We start from the raw sequence: 25726 nt of genomic DNA, 5'->3' as shown, positions 1-25726 counted from the left end.
TTATTGTTATACTTACATTAAGGTCCCGCACGTCTACACATGAATAAGTAGACTTATCTAAAGTCTAATTTTAGAGAACCCTTTATTTGCCTTAAATGATTTAATATCGGAGCATTGGACTAGAATAAGTAAGAATGGAAAAAGAGTGTTAATTTTAGAGAACCCTCACAAGTGTGATTTGGGAAGAGTAGAGTGTACGTAGAACTTACCGCTACCTTTGTGGGATAGAGAGACTGCTTTCGATAGACCCTCGGCTCAAGTGAAGCAGAAACAACATCAGGATAGCAAGAAAACTAAAGTAAAAGAGACAAGAAGTAGTAATAGGAAACTAAGAACAAGAAATAAGCGAATCCTAAACTAAGAAATACAAAAAAAATGACGGAAATAATACTTGATCCAAAAAGAAAGGAGTGTTCATATAACTTAACCCAGTTAATTTGGTATACAACCCAATGGCAGTAGGGAGTGCATGAAACCCCTAGGGACTTCAACAAAATCCCGGTAAGTTTCAAGAACCACGGGTAATGAATTAACAACTAATCATATGAATAAAGTACATAGCCGTATCTTCTACACGAGTACGTAATAATTTAAAACTTGCTACAAATATTAAGTTTTTAACAAAAAAAAAAAAAATACTGTCAACTGTGCTAAACATAATAAACTTCAAGATTTTGATGATTCATCTTTCTTCCCTGCAAGGATCATTGCAATCTGGAGACCTCTACTGAAAGCCTGGTTGAAGAGCAGTCGCGTTTGGAACTCTGATACGAATGGGAACCATGACAAGACCACAATTGGCGTGAATATGAACAGTCCCATGATGCATTCGTATGCTCGTGCTAACTCCATCACTGAATCCCAAATTCCAAGCCCCTTAAAACAGGGCCTGCATGCTTGACCAATCTTTGAACATAAAGGAAGAAATAAGTCACAAAAGTATCATGGTAACATGCTCTCACAAAAATAAAAAATAAAAAATAAAGAGTACTATCTTTGAAAAATGTTTGTTTCAGCTTTAAAACATGCTAGTGAGCTAGTCCATTAGCTCTGTATGACTTGACAATGGAAACATTTTCATTTCATTCTAGTAGCTTAATGGAGAAACAGCAACAAAAGTTTGCTAATGCGATATTAACAGGACACATTTTCATTTCATTCTAGTAGCTTAGCAGAGAAACAGCAACAAAAGTTTGCTAATGCAATATTAACAAGAATAGGATCATTAATTGAAAAGAGAGACATTGCATATAGATGAGTTGGAGTCGGCTTAAGTTTCTATGTAAACCAAATTGAAAGAATGTAAGATGGATATGGTAAATTTTGTGTAAGATGGATATGGTAAATTTTGAAGTTTGCTATTTGACCAGAGTCGGTAAACGAACCCCATTAGCAATAAATAGAACAAAAATGATGATCCGTATGATATGCAAAGAAATGAACTTACAAGAAGAATGCCCCAGCCTGTTGGTACAAAGGCAAGAATGGCAGAAAATAGATCAGTTATGGTGAGTCCACAAACAACAAATAACACGGTCATGACAGATACGAATCCAAGGAATAGAAGTGCTTTCAGAATTCTGAACATGAGCTGAAAATCAGTCCCAAATCTTCGTCTGCCCATTGATACCATCTATAGCAAGAAAAATAACAAGAAGCATGATCAGAGAAACACATTTAGGCCAACATAAGCATGCATAATTGTTCATAATATTTCGCACATCCAGTTCAAGCTTACTCTGATAGGTCAAGTTATGAAGCTAGATGACTGTCGATGAAGCTGATATTTTCCAATTGAAAGAACCTAGATATTCTGTGGATAGACATAACTAGGAAAGATAGAATTGTGCAATCTGTTTAAACAGCATTTCACTCCATCAACAGTAAGTCTATGGTAACTGTGATTACTTCGCCCACTTCCTATATATTCAGTTTAGTTAAATTGTAATGTGTCAAGCATGAGAGGTAAGTACCTTTAAGACCGTAAGAGCAGTTAGCATAACGAACCAAGAAAGTCCATAAACCTGTATGAGATGATTTAATGGAAACTGTGAGACTTCCCCAAAAAAGGAGAGACAAGTTAAAAGGAAAGAATGACAAGTTGTTACCAGTAAACTTCTGCTGCCATGAGCTATATCAAGGTGATAGACAATTCCATATTGGTAAATGAAAAATCGAAAGGAAAGGATTATGTCAATCACTCTACCCCTTATATTTGTGTGTTTTAGATGTTCCTGCTCCCCATTCCACCACGATTCCCAACTTTTATCCGGCGAAATCCCAATGCCTCCACGATTTCCCACCCACCTCTTCCAATCTGTCCAATCATCCACTGTCTTTTGCCAGTCGAAACCAGATGGATTGAACACAAAAGGAGCAAACAACCAGGAACCTACCAAGAACCACATTGAAATAGTAACAAACCAGTACAACTTTGATTCGCGATATGATTCCCCATAGACTTCATAGACAATTAACAGCATAAACAGCTCAAGCCCCTTGACAAAGTGACTGCGAGAATACATCCTATAGTTATCTGCATACTTTGCATGATAAACAACAAAGCCACGACCAGTAGCTCGATATTTAGAACCTCCATGCAAGATCGTTCTACCGTAATAATGTGCTTTTGTTCCGAGTTGGAATGTAAAAAATACAGAAGCAAGTTGCAGCTGCATTATTATAAAATCACCCAGGGCCGTGCGAAATCCTCTCTCCAGCCCAATTTCCATTACCATAGGGAGTACAATCAACAACCCCAGCTGAAATACAGACGAGGTAGCCATAGCCTCTTCAAGAGCTTTGGACTGACGAACTGTAGGATCCTCCAGAATTCGCCTTTCCAACCCACTCAAGACCATATATAACCGTCCATACAGAAACACATAGACAGTAAGCACCGTCATCTGGAAAATTAGACTCCAGAATCAAACTCCAGTTGCCAGCAGATATAAATGGAAACAACAACTTTGAAATGGAAGGAGGAGACAGAAACTCAAATTTTTCTCCAATGACTGAATAACTACTGCTACTGTAGCAACAAGAGAAAATAAAAGTATCTGGACTTCCTCGAAGATCAATAAAGGTAAAGAAGAAATCAGCACTCAGAGCAAGTATACGTCATAGTCTGCATAGAGAGCTCAATTCATTCACATCAAAGAAATGCCTGACACATGGAGTCCAGTTTTCACTATTTAATCAAGTTTTGATGACTTTTTGTTTATCGATTCCTTAAGATGAAAAGATGAAGATAAAAGCTAGACAATCTACACCAAATGGCAACCATTGAAAGGAAAATACATGTTTATCCAAATAATTAGCACCTCCGTACTAGTTCATTCAATAAATACAGGAAGAACGTTACATATTTTGAGGTAAAGATTGAAAAAATATTTCGGGCAATACCAGAATTTAGTCATACAGTACAATTCTAAAGAGCTGCAAGTGACAAGCAATAAATGCAGGGAAAGCCCAGGACTTATTTTCTTTATCCTATTTTGTATTCCAAATACTACAATTACGATCTGATGGTCTAAATAATTTGTTGCTTAGAATTGTGTACTGAATTTGTTTCGTACTAATGAACAGATGCAAAACATTGTTCAGAAACACAAATATTTAATGAGCATGAAGTCTCACATCTATACTATGTCATAAGCCACAGTACATAGAGTTACAGCCTGTTGGTCTCATGGTCTTTCCTGAGGTCTACTTTCAAATTTTACCCCTTCTGTTCGAGGAATGCCACAAGAGAATGAATTATCTTAAGAGCCTGTGTAAGATGATGTCTCTTTAACTTATCAAAAAAAGGATGATATGTCTGAAACAGGAAGCAAGTCTCTGAGGCAGTTTGCAAAGCACAAACACACAAACTGGTTGAAGCAGTTCCCAACATTCACCTCTATCAACATTAGCAAAATGAAAGTGAAAACAATGTGCTTTAAAACTTGCCTTTTAAATGCCTAAGCAGAGGTCACTTCTACATAATCATCATCTCTTTATTAAGCCTCCAAAAAGTACAGAGACGTTGTATGAATCTCTAAGTATGTGCTTTTCTATTCCTTTTTTTGTTCATCAACTACTTTCGTCGTGTGTGTTCTAATATTTTATTTCTCAGTACTTTTCTTTGGTAATATTTCTCTGTAAAAGCTCAAAAGCTGTATAATAATGTGATGCAATAATTGTGCTAGATCAGTAGCATGGTTTACTGGGGGAAAATGTCTGTTTTTACAACAACAGCTAGCAAGAAACTTGCTTCATTCATCAGTCACATAGTCAAAGGATTTTATGCAATGAAGTGTATGCATAGCACTAAGAGCAGTTTGCATACCATGCTGCTGAAGTAGAAACCAACTGTGGTGAAGTAGAACGACAACATCCTGTAGAAGTCAAACCGACGCCCAAGCCTATAGACATCACGGCTCAGTGTTTGTTCTCCATTTCCGTTTGCCACCTTTGCCTCAAATTGAGAGATCTGATTCATCCCCACATCACGACCCTTCCCTACTTGGATGTATTCATGATGTGTTACAAATCCTCCTCGTAAAGTTGAATTATAACCTGAAGATGCACCCCAGTAAGTACCAAAAAATGCCTTAGCAGTTTCACCGTTAAAGAAACACTATCCCACCTGAAAAAATGTCTTCACTCAGGTTAACTGTTTTAGAAGCTTTGCTAACACCACCCCTTGTTACATGAAAGATTCTGTCGAAAATATCAGGATGACCATAATGAAATCTTACCCTGTGAAAATTAAAAGGAATAAAAACAAGAAGTTGTGAGTCAATCTTTAAAAGAAAGAACAGCAAAAGAGAAAAGTAGCCTGAGGGAATTGCAATTAAAAGTAAGGACTAGTCATATCAAATAGTAACCATTTCAGCACAGTTGGATTAGAAGGTATCCTGGCAGACAGTTGAAAAGGCAAGAGACACAAGAAGAAGCGTCAAAGGAAGCTTCTAATTTATGATCTACATGTGATCATTACAGGATCTGACTCGCCAATTGGTCAAGCATATGGACATATGCAATATATTAGTAGGGCAATAAATTCGAGCGACTTACTAGAGCTAGTCTTGAGTTAACTAAATTGAGACCGAAAAAGTCTGATTGTCTCCAAAAAAGAGGGAAAAAGAAAAAGAAAAACAACAAATTCGGGCGACTTACTAGAGCTAGTCTTGAGTAACTAAATTGAGACTGAAAAAGTCTGATTGTCTCCAAAAAAGAGGGAAAAAGAAAAAGGAAAACAACGAAACAAAATGACAAGCCTATTAATATTGTAGCCTGTAACTAAGGTGTCAAAATAATTCTCTTATCTTAGATTTCTATTACTATATGTTGTTTCTTTAGCCTTGGTTGCCTTATTATCTTGCTATTGTTTTGCTTATAGCCTTCTTGCTATTGTTTCTTTAGCTTTTGTTATCTTATTCTCTTACTTTTGCTACTGCCTCTTTTTCTTCGAGCTGAGGGTCTCTCGGAAACAGCCTCTCTCTGCCTTCCCAAGGTAGAGGTAAGGTATGCGTACACTCTACCCTCCCCAAACTCCACTTTTGTGGGATTACACTGGGTATGTTGTTGTTGTTGTAACTAAGGTGTCAAAATGTAGATAAATATATATAGCCTGAAGCATTAGGGCCAAAAACCTACACCAAACTAGGAAAAGACTCTTCAGTTTTCCTACTTTAGAACCAAACAATCCAGTTACAGTAACAATAGCCTAAACTAAACCAAATAAATGTTCATCCCAAGTCCAGAAAGCTCAACAAGAGAAGTAAAGTTAAAGAATCAGTTCAAAACATTTACAGTTGCACAAGAACAGTCAAGACTGCATGACATTTTCTGCAATAGGACTCTTGCACTGCAAGAGCTGAAGAAACTATCTCCAGCATTAGTTAGTGTTAAAGAAAGAATAGTTGTACATATCTAGGTTTTATATACATTCATAGGAAGTTGGTTGTACGGATTTGCAGGCTTAGTTACCTTATTTAGAATATTCTACACGTGTATTTATACATTTGAGTCTTGAAATAACAATACAAAAAATTCCTTTACTATCTCTTTTGATTACATAGTATAAGAGTCAAACTCGTCTCAATTCTTGCCTAACCCAATATTGGGCCCTATTGAGAATATAATTAAGAAAATAAAAGTGTGCTATCTCTGACAGCTTAAGCTTTTACATGACATGGTCACACGCTTCAACATGGTATCAGAGCAGGCAGAGGTCCTAAGATCGAATCTCACAGCCACCCATTATCAACAAAAAATTCCACATGATTAACATTAAGAACATAGATATACATGTCTAGGTTTTTCATGCATATAGCAATACATTTATAGGCAGCTGATTTGCAGAAAATTGTAGGTTTAGTTACCTTAGTTAGAATCTCGTCTACATATATTTATACCTCCGAATCTTGGAAGAATACAAGAACTTACTCTACTATATTTTTCGATTACAGTTAGGTTAGATTATAAGTGCCTGGAAAGTTGATGTCCTTAAACTGATGAGTACCACGTGTTTGTCAGTTAATGCTCAGGAACAAAGCAGAAAAAGGTTTGCAAAGTTGAGCTGGTTAATACTTATCTCACGCAGAATAAGTGGATATGTAAGGCAAAGAGCTAGGAGAAAGCGAGTGAAAAAATCAGTTAAATTTTCTTTCCTTAAAAGAGAGAGTCAAACAGCAATCCTGAAACTATATTGTGATGGCCAAAAAGATGTAAACAATTTTTTTGACCACCAACAGCACAAAAATAAAAACTAAAAAAATCAATGTGTAATAAAGTATACAATGGAACTGAACATTAGCAGCTTCAGGTCTTCAACATATTATGCATCAGCGGAAAACAGATTTCATTGGAGGTCAGTAAGATGACTCACCTTAAGGGGTTTGCCAAAATTCTTTGTCCGATGGTTACAAAACTGGTCTCCTGATTGGACATGAACCAAGCAAGCGAAGAGACACTACAACACAAAGGATAACGTGAGCAATTCAATAACCGTGTGAGCTACAAGGGCTTATAACATCAAATATTGCGAACCTTCCAGTGAAAATATGCTCCCTTAAACCTAGTATTGTCGGTTTTCGCTGCCTATGAGGTTTCAAGAATTCCTCCAATACGTTCCTCATCTTGAAAGCTTCTTCAAAATAATTATCCTAGAAGAAAAAGAAGTAAGACTCATAGTACACATTTAATGAAGAAGCAGAAAATTTAAAAACTTACTTGATTCATATCTATGGTTTGTAATGCTTCTCCACGAGTAAAAATGATGGCATGATTTTGATTTTCAGGTTTCCCTTCCCCAATTTGAGGAGGGCCAGGAAGCTTGATACGGTATATTTCCTAGCATGGCAGCAAAAGAAGACACTTACTACTTATTCCGGTGATATGAAAACAGAAAGATCACATTTTAGTAAAGAAATATTTTGCGCCAATTAATCCGTTGAGCAAAAACATTTGTTAACAAAGTCTCATTGCTTCTCACACTCATACCTCATCCAATTTATCACCTCCCTTCACCAGTACAGAGTAGTAAACCTTCTCGGACTTCCCATTAACAGTTTCATCCCGCTCATCTATGTAAGCAACACGTAAAGATGGATACCTGAAAGGTTCAGAATAGAATTAAAGATAACCACTTCTTTCAACTAGTAAAGTAGTCAGAATTTCCAACTTACGTCAACATGAGATTCAGAATATTGACATAACAACTACGGTCTCGCTGTTCAGTGGACTTCTTCTGATTACCATAGATCTGACAGGACACAACATATGTGAACTTCAGATCTGCCAACGCCTGTGCATGCTCCTTCAAAACTCTGTAATCTGTTTGATTCATATCAATGATCCGGTAACCTCCAAAAATTGCTGCCAAGTAAAGGGTAGATAGTTAGCACCAATCACATCCAACTCAAAGTATCACAGGTATATTGTTGCACAATGAAACAAGAAAATTCAAGTAGTACCTTTGTCCCCTGCAAAATCCAGAAAGTACTGAAGCTCAAGAGCCTCCCTGTAGTACATCATTCCTCTCACTGGAATTCCATGAGCATTAAACAAACAGAGAGTAAGTTGAGTGACAACAAAATATACTGTCAGAAGCTTAATGAAATATCAAAGATTTTAGTGCGATTTGACCTGTCCTTGCAAGTGTTTGTCCTCTGTACGATACCCAGTAACGGATTAATTCATTCTTGTCTTTATTTTGGTATCCAAGCTTAGGATCTTTGATGCGGTCCTCAAAATTTTTCCACTGATCTATTTCACGGTCAAATAAAGGCAATTGAGTTTAGCACTTTATCTGTGTAGCAATGTAATACAGTAATTGACAAGCCACGGATTACATACTCACCTGGATATATCTTCTGAAGGTAAAACAGAGTGGTAATACCATCTTCATTTTCCTTGTTAAGTTCCTCATCAGAATAGAGAACATCTTCATTATAGTAAGGAGTCAGGACACTGAACAATAAATAAATATGGAAATCAGTTCTGCAAGTGCAGCACGGCAAGCAGATGCATAGTTGCAACACCGGAAATAGTATGAAACATGAATATCACGCATTTTAAGATATTTGGAGGAAGAATTTAAAAGTAACATGAATGATAAGCAGAGAGTTGGTGTTTTCAAAACCAATCAAGTGAACAAACGAAAGCTAGAAGTTTCTCAAGTGCCTCTTGTCATTCATTTAATATATGAAAGTGAGTACCCATATTTTCTACAGAAATTTCTTTTCAATGGTCGTTTTATCCCAAAATCCTTGTACCACAGGTGTCGAGTATCTGTACTGTGTCCATAAGACAGGACAAGCATCTGTTAATAACTGCTTTTCTAAACCTGTAATTAAAGGAGTGCACTCCCTTTATCCCCAAAACTTGATCTGCTTTCCTTTTTAGTCCTTCAGAAACTCGCGTTATCATTAAATAGAAAAAAAATCTCCCTACGATATTCAAACTAGTTAATCAAACAATATTATATATCACACCATACTTGATGCCACAATTTCAACTAACTACTCCAATTCATCATACTTCAAACTATAGTTTAAGTACTACAAACCCAAAATATCATCTGTACAAACAGTTTACTCTTGGTCTCATTTTTAATGGGACAGTGAGTTGAAAAATAAAGTGAGCACTTTCCTCTACAATGAAAGATCCATAAAAGTTGTATATTGAGCATAATAGTGGACAAGCATCTTTTAGTTTATTGTTCGCTTTAAAACCGCAAGTGGGAAGATGTTCCAAATTGAAAGAGACAGCATTGATTCCATCATTAAGCATAAAGGTTTGCTTTGTGTCACTACAAGATTCATTTGTCAAACAACCACTTAACAATGTGGCAGACCAACATAACTTTAGTTCCTGATCTATAGCTTCACCAATGCTTCATAAAGAAGTGAAACATAAAACTCACCAGCAAAGGAATAAAGGTCCTTTAGTTCTAGCTCAGAACTAACCTGAAAGAAAGCATATTACGAACTCTTGGAGCATCTGGCATTTTCATAAACAGGGAGTTTGCGAAAAAAGTAATTCGACGGCGAGCATCCAAATTTGTAGGCACGTTAATTGCAGACTCTTTCACAGTCAATAATAAATTAAGCCTGATAACCTATAGAATAAATGTGGTATAGAAGAGGCAGATAAAAAGCATTAGTAAGATGTAAGACCGTGATATAAAGAATTAATGAAGAAACAAAGCTCAGGTTCAAAATACCTTTTCCCTCCAAGATCTGTTACGTGTAAGATAGATATTTATCTTTTCAAATCTCTGCTCCTTTCTGTCAATCTGGTGAGCTCTCTCCGGAATTCTAGGGAAAAAACAGAAAATATAAATTGTACATCAAATTGAAGATGCTCATCACAATGCAGATGTGATTATGTAAATTTCGTGTCCTCTGAGAAAACTATTTTCTGTCAAGAACTTACTCATGACCATCAATCATAACATCTTGAATGATAATTTCCATGATATCTTGGATAAGGTTAATCATAGGTGATCGTTTATCCTCTTCATCTTTATAATCTGTCACCTGTAAGTACAACAATCAAACACATAGAACCTACTAATAGAAAACTCAGCGTCCACAGTTTCATCAAAAAGTTGAATTTAAGATGCAGAAGGAAACATTTAAATCATGTTAGTTGTGTTTCTGCGTATACATGTATTGCACTAACCAGAAGATTCAAGAATCTCTCCAATTTATCATTCAGTAAGGGCAACCCACTCATCCGAAATTTCCTTAAGAACCGTTTTTCTTTTATGCTCTCATCTACTTCTTTGCGTATCTGCTCCACAACCCTATAAAAAGAGACCAAATTCCAAGTGGTCATATGGATTCTTCGTGAAAAATTACAGAAAAACTGTATGACAAATATGGACCTGGACCTTCAGCATTAGATAGTCAACAGTAAAGAAAAGACCAATGAAGTACTTGAAAATGCCTTACATCTTGTCATCTTTGTCTTCCAGAATGCCAACCAGCAAATATCTAAGTGTCTCATAGCATTCGATCACTGCAGAGCGCATAAAATCATCATTTTTAATCTTCCGGAACAGGTCAGCATCTTCTTTTCCCCTGAAATCTTTTGCCATATCCAGTGCTATTGGAATCTAATAAGAATCAGGTGAAAAAACTGAGCCAAAAAAGGGAATGTTTCAATGATCTAAAATCAAAAACAGGAGTCAAGTATCACCTTACTGGCGAGCAAGAAAGGAGGCCACTGAATAACAGAGACATCACTTGATGAATACGGTACAAGAAGCAGATCTCTTTCACTGGCAGTTCACAGCAACAAAAGAATCACCAACTTAATTTTAAAGTGCATAACTGCAGAAATCTATTCATTAAGTAGCATAATTAATTTCAGGCATGGTCCTCACTGATGGTTGATCAGATCCTCCATCCGCAAGGAAAGTATGAACTCATTCCACATCTGAGAGAACTTCGCAATGTTCTTCCTCTCCAAAGAATCATCCTACCACAGTAACACAAAGTTCAGCAGAAGAAAATAGTTAAAGCAGGACTTAGGAATTGTGATAATGCAAGAATATGGGGGCATCTATTTGCATATATAAGTAATAGCTACCTCATATCTATGTCCTTTTTCTACTTTTGAAGATGGCACAAGACGCTCACTAAAAGCTGAAGGAATTGATTCAAATCGTGATCGTAGCATCCCTAGCGTCCTTATCTAAAAAACAGAAAGGTAGAAATAGTTAGCAGTATGACTATTTTTTCAAGGGGAATAAGGGCATGAAGATTATCCAGAATAATTCAGTCCAAGAATGCATGCGTTGCTCCAATATTATTAACCAACCTCGCCAAGGTGGCTGAATGCACCATAGATCCCACCGACAATTGTAGAGAATATAGCATACCAAATTTGTGTGTCCGTGAAATAGACCTACATGCAATCCACATCTCTTAGAACTCAACATCAGATTGTCATTCCCAAGTGATTTTATTCCATAACATACCAGAAGAACTGGCGCCCATATGACAATCACTACTCCAATGTTATGTGGCACTGAATAACATTCAAATGCAAAATGATTAATTAAATGTTCGCAACAAAGCAAGGTCAAAGAAATTTTAACAAAGACATACTATGTGGAAAAAACTCATGCCAGTCCCAACTTGTGATTCTTATATCCATAATTGTCTTGGTAGGCTGCACTAGTGGCAATATCTGCAGGGGAAGGGGGAAGTCAAAAAGAGAGACTGAGGAAACAAGAACATTCATTTAAGAGCCATCTCGTACTGAAAAGACATAGAGAGATCTGAGTAAAATTGATGTTTCATCTTGACTTTCAATCATTTTCATCTTCTTTATTAAGCAAAGGGAGTGGGGACACTTTTTTTCAATTGAAGTTGCAAATAACGCCGTTAGTCTGAAGGGATACTTCTGAAGTAGCACATATTAGTCTGTGGAGATAGAAATTGGTCTTACAATAGAATTTATAATCGACATTAACTTGCAAAATAGAAAAACATTGATGACCTCATTAGTAATGAATTAGAGTTTAATATATGAAATTCAAAATGGAGGTCGTCCAGTGGAGTTCCATTTAGTTGGGGATGTGACGGTCCATTGCAAGCTAAGAAGGATTCGAGAACTGAAGATTGCATTTGAGCAAGAAAAGGAGAGTACGAATTGAAAACATTCTTCAGACAGCAAGAGGTATCCTACATAAGTTGAACTTTTTACATTGCATGATAGTGACACACATTCTGATAGCGGTTTCAGGCATGTTACCAACAGATAGAGTTGAATAATGTGTTTTAGCCCTTCCGAAAAGCCACGTGGAAAGAACATAACAAGATGGTCATGCTGAAGTAGAATGCAAAGTCTATTCACGACAGTATGATGACATGGCCACGTCGACAGTATCTTAAGACAACCTTTTGATGACATAGCAGTCACGTCGGAATCGAGTGGAGGTCATGTTATGTAGGAATACATGACGGTTATAAAAGTCGTCGTTATATATTTTGAAAATTTATTTTTTCACACATGTGGAATAAGGACAGTCATACAGGAAGATAACCACTCCTAAGACATGCTAAAATGGATTAAAAGGAACAGAGTTTAAGGGAAAACGTTACCTCAACATAGTAGCTGAATGAGAGCTTGCTTATGATGAGCATGATCCAGAAGAGAGTGTACCTGAGCAAATAAAATGAGGGAATGAAATGTTAGATCAATTTGCTGTGCATGGATGTGGGGCAAGGTTACCTGAACATAATTACGAGTATTCACTACAACCCATTAGATAACCTTGCCCCACATCCATGCACAGCATACCAAAAACAAATATGAGAGGGACAGAAGAATAGAAATGCTATCAAACAAGACTTGTTTATTTGTGAGAAGATAGAAGACAAATGAGTTCTTACTTTAAAAGGGAGAACATGTCTTCATGCATGCCTCTTCCAACGTAAAGCTTAGGCTGGATACACTACAGCTATTAGATAAATGTGACAAAACTGTCCATGTAAGTATCAAAGCATAAATATGCTCACCTGAGACCACCACATAAGGAGGGTGATGATTCGCCAGTTTGAGCGCTCCATGGATTTCCGCAAGAAAGGGAACAAAAATAGAAAGGCAGCCAATATCTCTGGTATCAAATAAATAGCAACACAGTAGTAATACAGTGACTCATTTTCAATATTCCCTCCCAAATTACTGAAGAATTTCAAAACTCCAGATGGATCCTGAATAGATTCTGAATAAGCAACAGGCATGACGACAACCCAGAATGCTGCAAATGCAAATTTCAGAAGGTAGCGAAGAATCTGGGTGAATTTCAAGCTCCTCCAAGCTCTCAAACTAAGGAGTATGTCCAAAGTAGCTGCAGAAAGCACATATAGATGGACAACGCTCAGCTTTCAAATGAAAGACAGTAACAATATCAAAAATGGAAAAATCTAGGCACACTCCTTACACGTTTAATAAAAGAGTTTCTAGTGGGTTGAATAATGATAGAGAAAGGAAATCAAATACGGTACTGCAAGTACCTCTCAACGCGTTAAGAATAGCAGCAGTTATGAAAATGCTCAAGACGCTTTTGAACACATCCGCATCAAAAATCACAGACAAAGATCCTGACTGATTCCACGCAATGATAACCATTGCCTGAAGAGGGAGGAAAATGAGATCATTACAAATATTTTATAAAGATGACATGATGCTACAAGGGAAACTTCAAAACTTTTGCAAGATATTTTTTTGGTATTGCAAGAACCCAAGCACCTAACTCAAAATAATGGCAACGGATGCGTAGTTAATCGTTATTAACCACCTTGATAATCTTCTGTAAAATATTCTCATTCTTTTTTAAAAAAATGGTAATGTATTCATCAGCATTAAGGATATGCTGGAGACCTCCAAAAAGTTGTGGATCATACAACAAGACTAACCTATTACAATGATCCTAACAGATCTACTAACTGTACAGCTCCCTCAACTCTTTCTTCTTTACACCGAAAAACTAAGTGTTATGAGTTCTTGCTCGTAAAATATCTTGCTCGTAAAATATTCTCATTCTTAACAATACCTGAGCAAGAACTTATAACACTCTAGCGATCAACTAACTGTCAATTGGAGGACTCACTGTGGACATGCAAGGTAAATATATGGCATAACATGTGTTAAGTTATAGAATCTAGAACTCTTCAGTCCAGTATCCATAAAATTCAATGCCAAGCCAGAAAAATAAACCCCTAGAATCCCCTAGAATTCAGCAAAAGCTAACCAATAATTTCGACCCTAATCATCTAAAATACATCAAGCAAATTTATAGAAAGCTATAACATTCCCTATGTTAGCTTTGCTAAGCATAGACGATCTTAAAGGAGGAGGCCGCATATGATAAATCTTAGGAGTCTGAATAAAGCAGAATGAATTCAGATGATTCATCCAGCCAATTCCCACTAGTTCAAAATCGAGGGCTCAGTTGATTGATGCCTCTTTCATTAAAGCCCGTGCTTTAGTTGTGCTTTATGCTTAAAACCCAACAGACCTTAGCTATTGAACAACTTAGACTCTTCTATTTAATCAACAGTGAGACTTTTTCAACTCTTAACTATGAACAACTAGCGAGTAATGAAAGGGAGGCGTTGCATTTGGAAAGAGGGAGAACTGCCCCCTCTCCCCCACGACAGGGGCAACCATCTTGATCTTGCACCGAGTCCTTTTTCTCCAATTTGTTCATGTTTTCCTTATAATTTTCACAAGAAACTTCCATGAAAGCAGTACACCAGGGTTTCAAAACATGCTACCACAGCAGCATATCAAGACGCAAAAACTAACTTTCTGAACCTGATAATTTCATCTGTGATTTAAAATGCTGAATTTGTCTCGGAATTGGCTCCCCAAAGTGAAGGTTTGACATTATGTTAATCTTACTTTAGGAACTTGTGTGTAAAGAAACTGAAAATTTAGGAGTAAATAGTTGATGAAGATATAGAAACAAATCCATAATCAGAAAAGGTGTTCCATGTGATAAAGCAGATATCAATCATCGGTAGCCCATTGACATAGAAACAAATCCATAATCAGAGGTGTTCCATGCGATACAGCAGCTGTCAATCATCCTTAGCCCATTGACTAATTACCTTCCTGATGTTGTCAGATGGAACACAATATGCATCCTAGGAGAAAAAGAGACATTGCAGAGAAGAACTCACAAATTCAGTAAGAAATAATCCTCTAAGATCTCATTTTCCACTTCTGGGATATGAAAGTGCTTGTACTAACTTATAATGGTTGTGTGGCCTTGTTATCTCCTTTCATCCCTTTGTAGATATGTTTCCACTTTCCACACATAGTTTATACTTAATAGAGACAAGGAAAGAAGAGCATGCAGATTCTAAAATAAAGCATAGCAGTTTACGTGAGTCCGGGGATACCTGAAGTGCCAATATAAAAAATATCCACATGCGGTCAAAACTCCTATAAAGGTGCCAAAAAGTTCGAATTTCAACAAAATTTGACTTGGGCTTCCTCCCTCCAGTAGTAACATTATTATGTACCTGAGAATCAAGCTAAGTTAGTCCATTTATAGAAAATCATGAGGGAATACTGTGTCTAAAACAAAGCATATAAGAGGACAAAGTTAAGCCAAATTCTACAAGTTTGACAATTTCTGGTATTTTGAACTTCTCAGTTAACTTGCCAAGGAATGTAAGAATCTTCACTTCAGAAGTGAACATACAGACCTGCCAGACTTTCAGAGAAGAGCAATTATGTACCTTCTTTTCTCCCAGAGTCAAGGATGGTTCTTTTATTTTTTATTTTCTAGTTTTTATCTATTGACATGTTGGTACAGTAGAAAAAGTGCATTCTCTTTTTCAGCAGCTAAAAGTGTGTGTGTGTATATATATGTTATTACTTTTTTTTAGAATGGTAACATCTTATTCATCAGCCAAAAGTTTGTGCTGGCTGCAATTATTACAATCTACAAGCTACTGTCCTTGGACATTTACAAGGCTTCCAAAAATTGTAACATAGATTCTGCGTCATCTGTACAACTCTCTTTAAACCAAAAATGGAAATTTAAAATGCAATTCATCTTAACTTTCTGTCTGGAACTACTATTATCTTCAAAACATCTGTTATTACCTTATATTTTTAATCACCTTCAAAGAGCAACAGCATTCTCTACCTTAGTCTTACACCTGCTATGTGACTTGGAAGTTGGAACTCACTCAAGCTAAGCACTCTTGGTGCTCAAACTTACTCGGGCAAAGAACTCAAAAAGAATGTGCAGTATACAGCATTCATATAACTAAAGGTTCGATGACTATTTTTATTCTTAACGCTATTCAAAAGTGATGCAAATAAACCTATTCAAACTTACTTGCTTTAACAAACTGCTTAGTCGAAGAACTCCCTATGTAACATAATGCGTGATTCCTAAACGTCCCATGGGAAGGGGTTGAATTCTTATTCAAGCCTCAGGATGCAACATCATGTTAAAGAATCAAATCACTCAATAGAAAACCAATTGGCAGTATGTGAAGCAGCCAATAAAGTAATCTGTAAACTCTTCTATTTAGCCAGAGATAATATTTTCGGTTTTACATATATAAGTAAAGAATATGACATCCTTGAAGTACGATTTATTTTCATATTGAATAAGGCAGCAGAGTTGATCCAAAGACCACATTTTATGATGGGACCTTGCTAACCAATCCCAAAACCTTATTTAAGGAAGCATAATTCAATACAATGGAATAATCTAGTGAATAAAATTGATGCCATGGAAGTTTCATGCTTGTGAGTGTGAAAGTCCATTATACAGGAATAGATAGGACTTCAACATAGCTACCCAAGGTCGTCACAACTACTGAATGTCTCTTATGCAACCTCTACAGACAGGGTAATATATCTGATAAGAGACACATACCACATTTGCTTTATTTACTTTTTCTGAGTGCACAAAGAAATTAGCTTTTTTGTCCATTGGCCAACCCAGCTTAAAACATTTATCAGACCTGCAAAGGAAGAGTATAAATCTCTTCTTCCGTAGACTGCAAAAATGAAAATCGTAACAGGCTATACAATTGATTACCAAAAGTATTCATTCAGATCATCATAATTTCTCCATGCTGAATGGCTTGCTGTCCCATTCTGGTTTCTCCTAGCTTCCTTTTCCGGCGAAGATAATTCAGATAAGGTGATAAACACAATACTCTGAAGCAAATAGCACAATATAGGAGCTTACCTTATGAATGACTTCATAAATAGGGGTCACAACATCCTGCAGGAAAGACTCCTCACCATGGGACACCGGTTGATATGCACCACCACTGACAGGACGTACGTTGGCAAATAGTATTCCGTGCATCTCATGTGCCATCTGATTTTTTTTTTAAAAGGTACGCAGACACTTGGAGGGTTACGATTTATATAAATAATGTTGCGCTATTCGGGAGAAAACATGGAGAACAATCTCCACAATCCATCCAAAATACTGAAGAATTCTTGTATTACGTGTGTGTGTTACATGACTGGACAGTTCGCTACGGAGAAGATGATTGCATCAATCAAGCATCACAAAACTTATCAGATTTCATGAAGAGGTCACATGCTAACATTTGCACATGTATTCACACTGTTTCTAAACGCCCATTTCACCCTTCCAGAAAAAAAACCTGAAGTGTCCCTTAAAACTTACTTATCTTGGTATTGGTATCATGTCAGTTCCCTCAGTGTCTGAGATAGTGCACATGCAATAGTCCAAAAGAGACAACAGAAGCAGTGACTGATGTAAACTGATCAGCAGATTCTAGACAAATCCAATGCATGTACTGAATATATAGATAGATTGAGAAGCATTATCACATATGATAAGAAAGCAAACCTACATTGTGAAAGATATAGCAAAGGCATTCTGGCATAAATCGTATGTTTGAGGCTTCCCCCCATATAAGAAGATAAAGGCCAATGTATAGAAGCTGCAACTGTTGCTTGTCACAACCCTGCGGAAACCTGCAACACAAGACGTAAGCCAAGCAAGAGAAAAAACTCTTCCTGTACCATTTTTATAAGACACGATTGCTCTTTGGGAATCAAAATTCCTTTTACTTCGAGTACAACTATTCAAACATCTTCTAAACACTTTTAATTTATAAAATTGTGAATTATAGTACTTTCTATGTAATTTCTAAGTATGTAAATTTAATGCAAAAGGAGTAAAGAACTGAGGTTCACATTTACACCGACAATGAGCAGGTTTGAAATCCGTATGCTGACCTGCTTCATTCTCTTTGGGTTGGACGGAGAAATATATTTTTTCATTTTAAAAAAATTTAATCATATCTAACCTATTCTAGAAGGTTGTGCTTGTAATTTTGTGATCACTACTTGGCTCACCTGAGGTTCGATGGACAGTGCAAATATTTGCACCATGATTCATAGTTTTTGACTATCTTATCCTTCAGCTGCTGAACTGTATAACTGTCCAACTGCCAAAATGTTCTCTTGTAATCAATTTTCCAGAGAAAAGTGCCAAAAGGATTGTCTGCTAAGCAGACAAAACAAAATAGAGATGTATATGCATATTTGATCAAATTGGTGTGATTATCAAATGAGCAGATACAGTTACCTCATTATAATTTACATCATCCTCCTTGTTTCTTATATCCATGTTTGCAAGCAGCAATATTAAGTGCTCCCTCTGATTTGCCACATTTGCTTTCTTCATTCCACATAAATCAGCAGCAAGATGCAGTCAGATGAAGTTAAGAATCTCAATTATCAGCATGTTGAAGGAAATGGTACTAGAAGCAATTGAAAAAAATGCTAAATGCCACATATTTGTTTGAAGGCATCGAAAAGAGTATCGAATGCAATTAAAAGAACCAAGGAAAACTCAAGGAGGTAGCTTCCCATAAGGTGGTACATGCGTTCCCAATGTACTAAGGCATGCCATAACATCTCTCACAGCACTCCAAAGTGTGATGCAATAGAAATTAAAAGACAATCACAAGTCAGTAGCAAGCGGTTTGCTTTCATCAATGAGACTTGCAAAGTGTAGGATTTCATAGAGGAAGTGTTTAAAGTACCTCTGAAGTTCATAAAGAAGCTCATGAATTTATGTAAGCATCTTGGTTTCACATGTATTTGGTAAACACTTCAGGAAACAAATAACTAAATGAAATCAGCTATGTGTTACATGTTTGAGTTTTTTTTTTCATTCATAAGTCCTGCTCATTTCAAACTGGATGCCACACATACTTCACACAATTTGTTGATAACAAGAAAGAAAATGACTTTACTAAGCAAAGTTAATGTCTGAGTGTTCTTGACCAAAGATTTATCCTGGACCTTGAATGCATTATTATCATCAGACAGCCAAGGGAAGATCCAGGAAGCTATGCATATTAACTGAAGATACTTCCGCAGCATTTTGCGGGAAATGGGTTCCAAACAGGTGGTACTCATAAGTCGCAATAAAAAGCCGGGAAGTGGTGGGTTTCAGAAAGGAGGTGGTAAAATGAAAACCTGGTTCAATAAAACAGAATTCAGATGCATGGATTTTTAAGTGGAATGAGTTCAAACGGCAGGGAGTGATCTTTCAGGGCCAGCCCAATTCAGATTCTAGGAAGTTCAGTTAGTACTCCTTCCGCTCAACTTTATCCTTCAACTCCGTAAATGGTGACACCAACATCTCATTAACCTGACTCTGCTGTCTACGACAATATACTTTCACAATGAAAATGTACACTGCTGAAGAGCTGAAATGAACATTAAAAGTGTGTTCGTTATGAAGGACTATTTCCCCATGTTCGATTGGTCAAAATTTATGGAAAACATTTTTCTCTAGGAAAACAAGTACCTTTAAATATGGGGAAATTGACTTCAAGTAGGGAAAATAAGTTCCATAAATGGCATTCCAGATTGATTGTGTCCTCCCCACCCCCAAACACTCCTCATCTTCACCCCCACCCCGTTAGCCCCCATCCCCACCACCCCACAACCCCACCCCCCATCTCCCATAGTATTTGTCTAGATTATATACAAATGCTTTTAGGATAATATTTTTTGCTTACGTACCGAACACAAGAAAATAAGTAAGAATCCACTTATTTTCCTGGAAAATATTTCCTTCTTACCGAACACACCCTAAGTATTCACCTAGTGTCAGTTTTTGTACAGCACATTGTACCCTCTCAGAACTTGAGATTTAGTTGGTGTGAATGAAATTTGTGTAATACAAAACACTGCAACAGTTTATGGACACTTAAGCACGTTGACTTAAATAAGACAAAAAGTTCTGGAACATCTGCATTGAGAGTCATGATCATTATATTTTACCTGGAAGCCAAAGGCTGAAGCAAGCCATTCGAGTATATCATTGACTGACTTATCCTTGTCATCAGGCATTCTGGGAAGATTATCCATATTTCTTATAGCTCGAAGAGCAGCCTCAATCTGATCAAGAAAGACAATTACATCAATCCTTTTTGTAATAAATAAGGAGATACAGAGTTCTATTTAATCACACAAAAGGAGCATGCCAGCAAATGAACTGAGATTAAAGCGAATGTTCCTATAACCTCAGGAAGTTCCATTATCGCCGGTTTGACCCCAGCAGCATAAATAGGAAGAATGTTGTAGTGCTCATAGTATTCTCTTTTCTCTTCGACATCTTTGGCATATTTGTGTGTCTGTGAAACGAAGACGCAAGAGCTTAAAGTTCCCATAAGAGGAATAAGTACTGGAATATTCCAAGGACTACATAAGAACACAGATCAAACCTCAACATCCACTCTTGAAGGGGGTACCACGGTCTTCAGCACATCATATAATACACTTGCAATTTGATAGATCTTAGCCATCTCCTCTCTAAAAATGCAAAGTCAACCAGTAATTAAATGAACAATGGTAGACCATTACCAAAGAAAAACAAGAAGGCCATCCAAAATCTCACGGTTTCTTTGTTTGATGGCCATCTCTGATATTTTTCTCATAGAAGTTCCGGTAAAATCTCTGAATTTCTTTAGGATCACTGCTTGCAAGTTGAGGTTGAGTTTCTGCTTCTTCCTACAATCAATACGTCATGCTAATCATTGAGAGATTGATCTCGAAACTTTTACACTAAAGACAGAGAACAACTAAAAGATGAAAATGAACTACTTATTAACAGAAATAACGGTGACGGGTAATGTCAAACGAACATATCAAATGGAAGTTATTTGTCACAACGACAGAGTTTTGACATCTAAACAAGAAACAGAAGAAACATGTTTTGACCCGAGGTTGAAGTAGCATGCTCTCCCGACAGTGAACACCACTAAAAGGAAAGAACTTATTATTTTGGTACACATTTTGGCCATATCCCAACATACTGGGAAATCAGTTGAATAGTGCAGATACTGGCTAAAATGTGAAATAATTCCATAAATAGGTTTTAGGGGGAGCCTACTGTAAAACCCAGACATGTAGTCCTCTACAAAGAATCTGCTTAAGTCACTCCCCCATGTCAACTTGTGGAAAGTCCTTCCATCTATGGCAATACCAAACAACATGTGGGAGAGTACACTTAAGAAAGAGCTTCTGTAAGAAAGATGAAATCACAAAGCTTTAACTTGCATATGATGTTCCTACCGTTTCAAGTCTATGTAACAGGTATGTCTTGAATTGACGAACGCCACGCCCATCTGATTTTGGATCCATCCTATGAGCCTTTTCGAAAGCTTGGAAGCGACCTAATTTAAAATATAAAAGCAGGAAAAGAACAAGAGAGAGTAAATCGGATATCTTTGAAGACAATTAGTAGCACCAAGTAAAGACAACAGAGCATAAAAGAAAATTGACTTCTTCTCAATGTATTGCTTAATTAAGGTCTATTTCTGCTCTATGACTAATCATGATACTGCTTCGTTTTTAAATATAACCTAGATATCCAGTATTAATGATCCATATATGATTTCCCACATCTAGTTTCAGTCAAATGAAACCAAAGAAAGAATTCAGGTCCCCAGCAAAAGTTTCCAACATAAACAGTAGACACTCTGGTTGTTAAGCAGAGGAGTCATGGACACTGATTTAGTTAGAGTCTCTCAAGTAATATATAGAGATCATCTTATGAGTCTTAAAGTATCTCACGTTATTGAGCAACTTTGAGGTGATTTTCATACAGACTACAAGAGAAGCGCGCTAGAGATTTGATCAAGGCCACAATGCCAAATTGTTTGATTGTTTTGCCCTCCCTCATAAGCCACAATTTTGGGTGCCTCATAAAGAATTTTAACTTGGGAAAACATTATGGTACCTCATCTTAGTTTAACTTGGGAAATAAAGCTCTATAAATGGATAAGAGATGTGTGTCTCATCTGGATGAAAGGACATAGACTTGTTGATAAATATGTCCTCATTTTTCAGGAACTTTAAGATTAAATGGACACAATAATTTGCGCTACCAAACATAGGAGCATAAGAAGTCCTCATTTTTTCTTTGGCCAAGTAATTCATAAGAGATATTATTGTTTACATTTTGGGCTTGATCGGAAAAACGCACAAGAACATTTCCCAGGTCGCCAATGCTCAATCTGGTCGAAACTGGTCCTATTCGTTCTACTGGACTCAAAGTAGATGGAATACAAACTAGGTATTCTTAATGATATTTACCACTAATTCAAACACCAGCTAAACTTCTCTTCTGCTCCTTCCAATGCATAAAAGTTAGAATTGGTTTCGGCAGTGTTATGCATGTTAGTTAAACTAAGTGAAAGTAGCTTTGGTATGACTGCAATTCAACAAAATTAACATTTTAACTAGCTATACCTACTACATGTGTTTATAAGTTAATAGAGACAATAACTGCAAGGAAGTTCTTCGCAATCAATGTTCCTCGAATCACCATTCACTCATCCTATAAATTTTATGAGGTCCCATATGCATTTGTGGATTTCAGATATAACCTGAAAGATTTTCCATGCATATTTTTAACTTGACTGCCAGAAAGAATCAAAATATCCTCTTATTGGTCATATATGATATAACTACAAAATTAAGGACTTGAAATCTTTATCAAAAATTAAACACTAGGTGATAACTTCCGATAGTCGAGGTATACACAAGCTGGGCCAAACACCACCGTCATAAAAAATTGAAATCTTTATCTAAAGTTTAACATAAAACTAAGAGGCCATTTGACAATGAATACTCTTTACTTTTTTTCGGAGTTGAATTCCGGAAATCATGTTTGGCCATAAAATTTTGGAAAATCCCGAAATTTGAAAAACACCAAAAAGTTGTTCACTTTTTTTACTCCAATCACTCACAGAAGTCCAAATATAACTCCTGTTTGTATTCATGGCCAAACACAACTCCAATTTCCAAATATCATTTTTCACTTTAAAAACAAGAACTACTTTTTTTTCAAATACTCACAATTTTCATGGCCAAACGAGCCCTAAGAACTTGAAATTAAACCTAGACTAATAGGATCTTATTTTAGTTTATACCTATTGATTCCAACTCCAAGTAAAGTCCGGAGTAAATTTTCATGTTAACCATAAGGTATAAGATCTTTAAACAGTAGAATTAAGTTATTAATTGAAGAAATCAGACATCAGAACATAAAATTTAAAAAAGATTAAATCTTTGTAGATGTTCTTACAGAGATAAGCAACTGATTCTCTTTCTCGACTTCATTGGCCACACGAAAGAATCAAACTAGCCTATTCTTGGTCATATAACTACAAAAACCAAGGTCTTGAAATCTTTATTTAAAATTAAACACTAGGTTATTAAAGGTCATTTTGGTACATTCTACATATTTTATATCAAGATCACAAGATTCAAAAGTCTTCTTTACTTTCTAAATCTCCGTGTCAGGTCAAAACCAGACAAACAAATTGAAATGGAGGGAGTAGTAGAATCAAAATATCAAATTGAAGAAACCAGATATATCAGAACATACAATTATAAAAAGATCAAATTTAGTAGCTTTTCTTACAGAGATAAGCAACTCTAGGATTCTCTTTCTCGAGTTCATTGGCAACACGAAAGAATCAAACTAGCCTGCTGTTGGTTATATAACTACAAAAACCAAGGTCTTGAAATCATTATTTCAAAACAAACACTACGTGTTTCTTCCCATCTACGTACGCCTAAGTGGAAAGATTTACTCGGTACCAGTGCTGATAGGAGGTAGCAGTGGAATAGTCTAGGTGCACACAAGCTAGGCCAGACACCACCATCACTAAACAAAAAAAAAAATGAAATCTTTATCTAAAATTCAATTTTTTTTTTTTTAAAAAGAACTTGAAATTAAACCTAGGCTAGGATCTTATTTTAGTTTGTACCTACTGATTCTAAGTTAAGTCAAGAGTGAATTTTCATTTTAATCATAACATGCAAGACTATTAAAAAGGCAGTCCAGGTGCACAAAGCATCCCACGTTAGCAGGCCACATCCGTGATGTAGTCAGCCTAAGTTCACATACAGACAACTCTTCATAAAACAGATATCAGAACATAAAATTAAAACAAAGATGAAATCATTGTAGATGTTCTTACAGAGATAAGCAACTCTAGGATTTTCTTTTTCAACTTCATTAGCAACACGAAGAATAGGAGCAATGGATGCTAATGATGATGGCACAAGTTCACTGTCTAATGAATTCTGATCTTCACCGGCGGCAGGGTCTACCATTGTGGGGGCCTTAGAAACCCGCCTAGACGCTGTTCTAGGCAATGAGCCCCCTTCGGGCTTCGTTCCACTAGCACTCGCCATAATGCAGCTTGTTTCACAAGAGTTCTAGGAAATAAAGACATAATTTTGTGTATATAAGTAATTACTTAGTCTGTTTGTATTGTAAAGATACTTTGGATGGAAAGTGAGCTTTAGCTTTTGGTTTCTCTATGAGGAAGAAAAGATTGTCATGTGATATAGTAGTTGAGAGAATTCAGCTTATTTTTTCTTTCTTTTTTGTTGGGAAATTTTGTTTGTTTGTGGGTTTTTGGGTTAGCTTTATTAGCTTTAATGGTGTGATTGGAGAAAGTGATATTGTAAAGAAATGGCGCACTTTGCTTTGCTTCGACCAAAGTAAAGGGCTTTGATACAGAAGACCAGAAAAAGTAAGGTGAATGGTGTTCGTATGTTAATCATTCCCGCGCTTTATTAAAGACTCCGTTGTTGTTTTTTCTATTAGGTGTCTGGTACCGACATTAGAGCTCAACTAAATCGGAATTCTCACAGGGGCAGGCCCAATTAAAGACTCTGTTACAGCTGAGAAGAGAATGCAAATTCAAATTAGTTAAACTCTTTATTTTTCTTTGGTTTCTCATCTGATATCCGATACACCCATAAAAGCCTGACTGTACTTGGAGTTGCTCCGTGTAGGGCCTCATTTGGGGTGAAGCGCTCATATCAAGAATTTTTTTATATTCAGGGCTCGAATCTGAGATCTCTGATTAAGGGAGGAACAGTTTCATCTGCTGTAATATTGGTTTAACTCTTTATTCAAATTAGTACAATTGATCCAGACTTAAATAATACAAAAACAAATTAAAATACTCCATGTATATAGAGAATTAGACTCAAATGTATAATCATTGCATCCATAAGCATAGTACGTCTCTTCCGATAAACTAACCTCTAAAAAGTTTTTCAAAATGAAAGTAAAATAATAGATGAGAAAGTCATTTTTACAGCTAATACTACGGCTTTTGATGATTACGTAGGACAATACCAAATAGGGTGT

General features: G+C 36.4%; 1 protein-coding gene across 1 annotated transcript; it reads right to left on the bottom strand.

The window, feature by feature from the left end:
* Positions 1-627: 627 nt before the first annotated feature.
* Positions 628-25085, bottom strand: LOC132610794 (callose synthase 7-like). The gene is made up of 42 exons (XM_060325193.1): positions 24540-25085; positions 21622-21722; positions 20945-21057; positions 20772-20859; positions 20571-20681; positions 20329-20445; positions 18617-18709; positions 18385-18476; positions 17877-18000; positions 17234-17368; positions 17081-17157; positions 16916-17003; positions 15417-15539; positions 13524-13641; positions 13026-13357; positions 12900-12952; positions 12609-12669; positions 11610-11691; positions 11480-11529; positions 11320-11406; positions 11089-11193; positions 10883-10977; positions 10696-10777; positions 10449-10612; positions 10177-10300; positions 9928-10031; positions 9716-9809; positions 9459-9610; positions 8351-8460; positions 8137-8256; positions 7965-8033; positions 7677-7866; positions 7492-7603; positions 7222-7341; positions 7039-7154; positions 6878-6961; positions 4631-4743; positions 4331-4560; positions 2109-2906; positions 1974-2024; positions 1448-1633; positions 628-906 (listed from the first exon to the last, which is right to left on the bottom strand). The coding sequence occupies exons 1-42, from the start codon at positions 24754-24756 to the stop codon at positions 667-669; spliced, it is 5721 nt and encodes a 1906-aa protein (XP_060181176.1). The 5' UTR covers positions 24757-25085; the 3' UTR covers positions 628-666.
* Between the last annotated feature and the right edge of the window lie 641 nt (positions 25086-25726).

Source organism: Lycium barbarum, chromosome 9 (genome assembly GCF_019175385.1).
Source record: "Lycium barbarum isolate Lr01 chromosome 9, ASM1917538v2, whole genome shotgun sequence".
Taxonomy (NCBI): Eukaryota; Viridiplantae; Streptophyta; class Magnoliopsida; order Solanales; family Solanaceae; genus Lycium; species Lycium barbarum.
Note: the sequence above shows the minus strand (reverse complement) of the source record. Positions and strands in the feature narration are given on the sequence as shown.

Coding starts and splice junctions, on each gene's coding strand:
- LOC132610794 (XM_060325193.1), bottom strand. CDS start 24,756: ATGGCGAGTGCTAGTGGAACGAAGCCCGAAGGGGGCTCATTGCCTAGA. Junction 17,004..17,080: donor GATCTGAATGAATACTTTTG/GTAATCAATTGT, acceptor CTTCCTTTGCAG/GTCTGATAAATGTTTTAAGC. Junction 2,907..4,330: donor GTTTCTACTTCAGCAGCATG/GTATGCAAACTG, acceptor CTAATTTTCCAG/ATGACGGTGCTTACTGTCTA.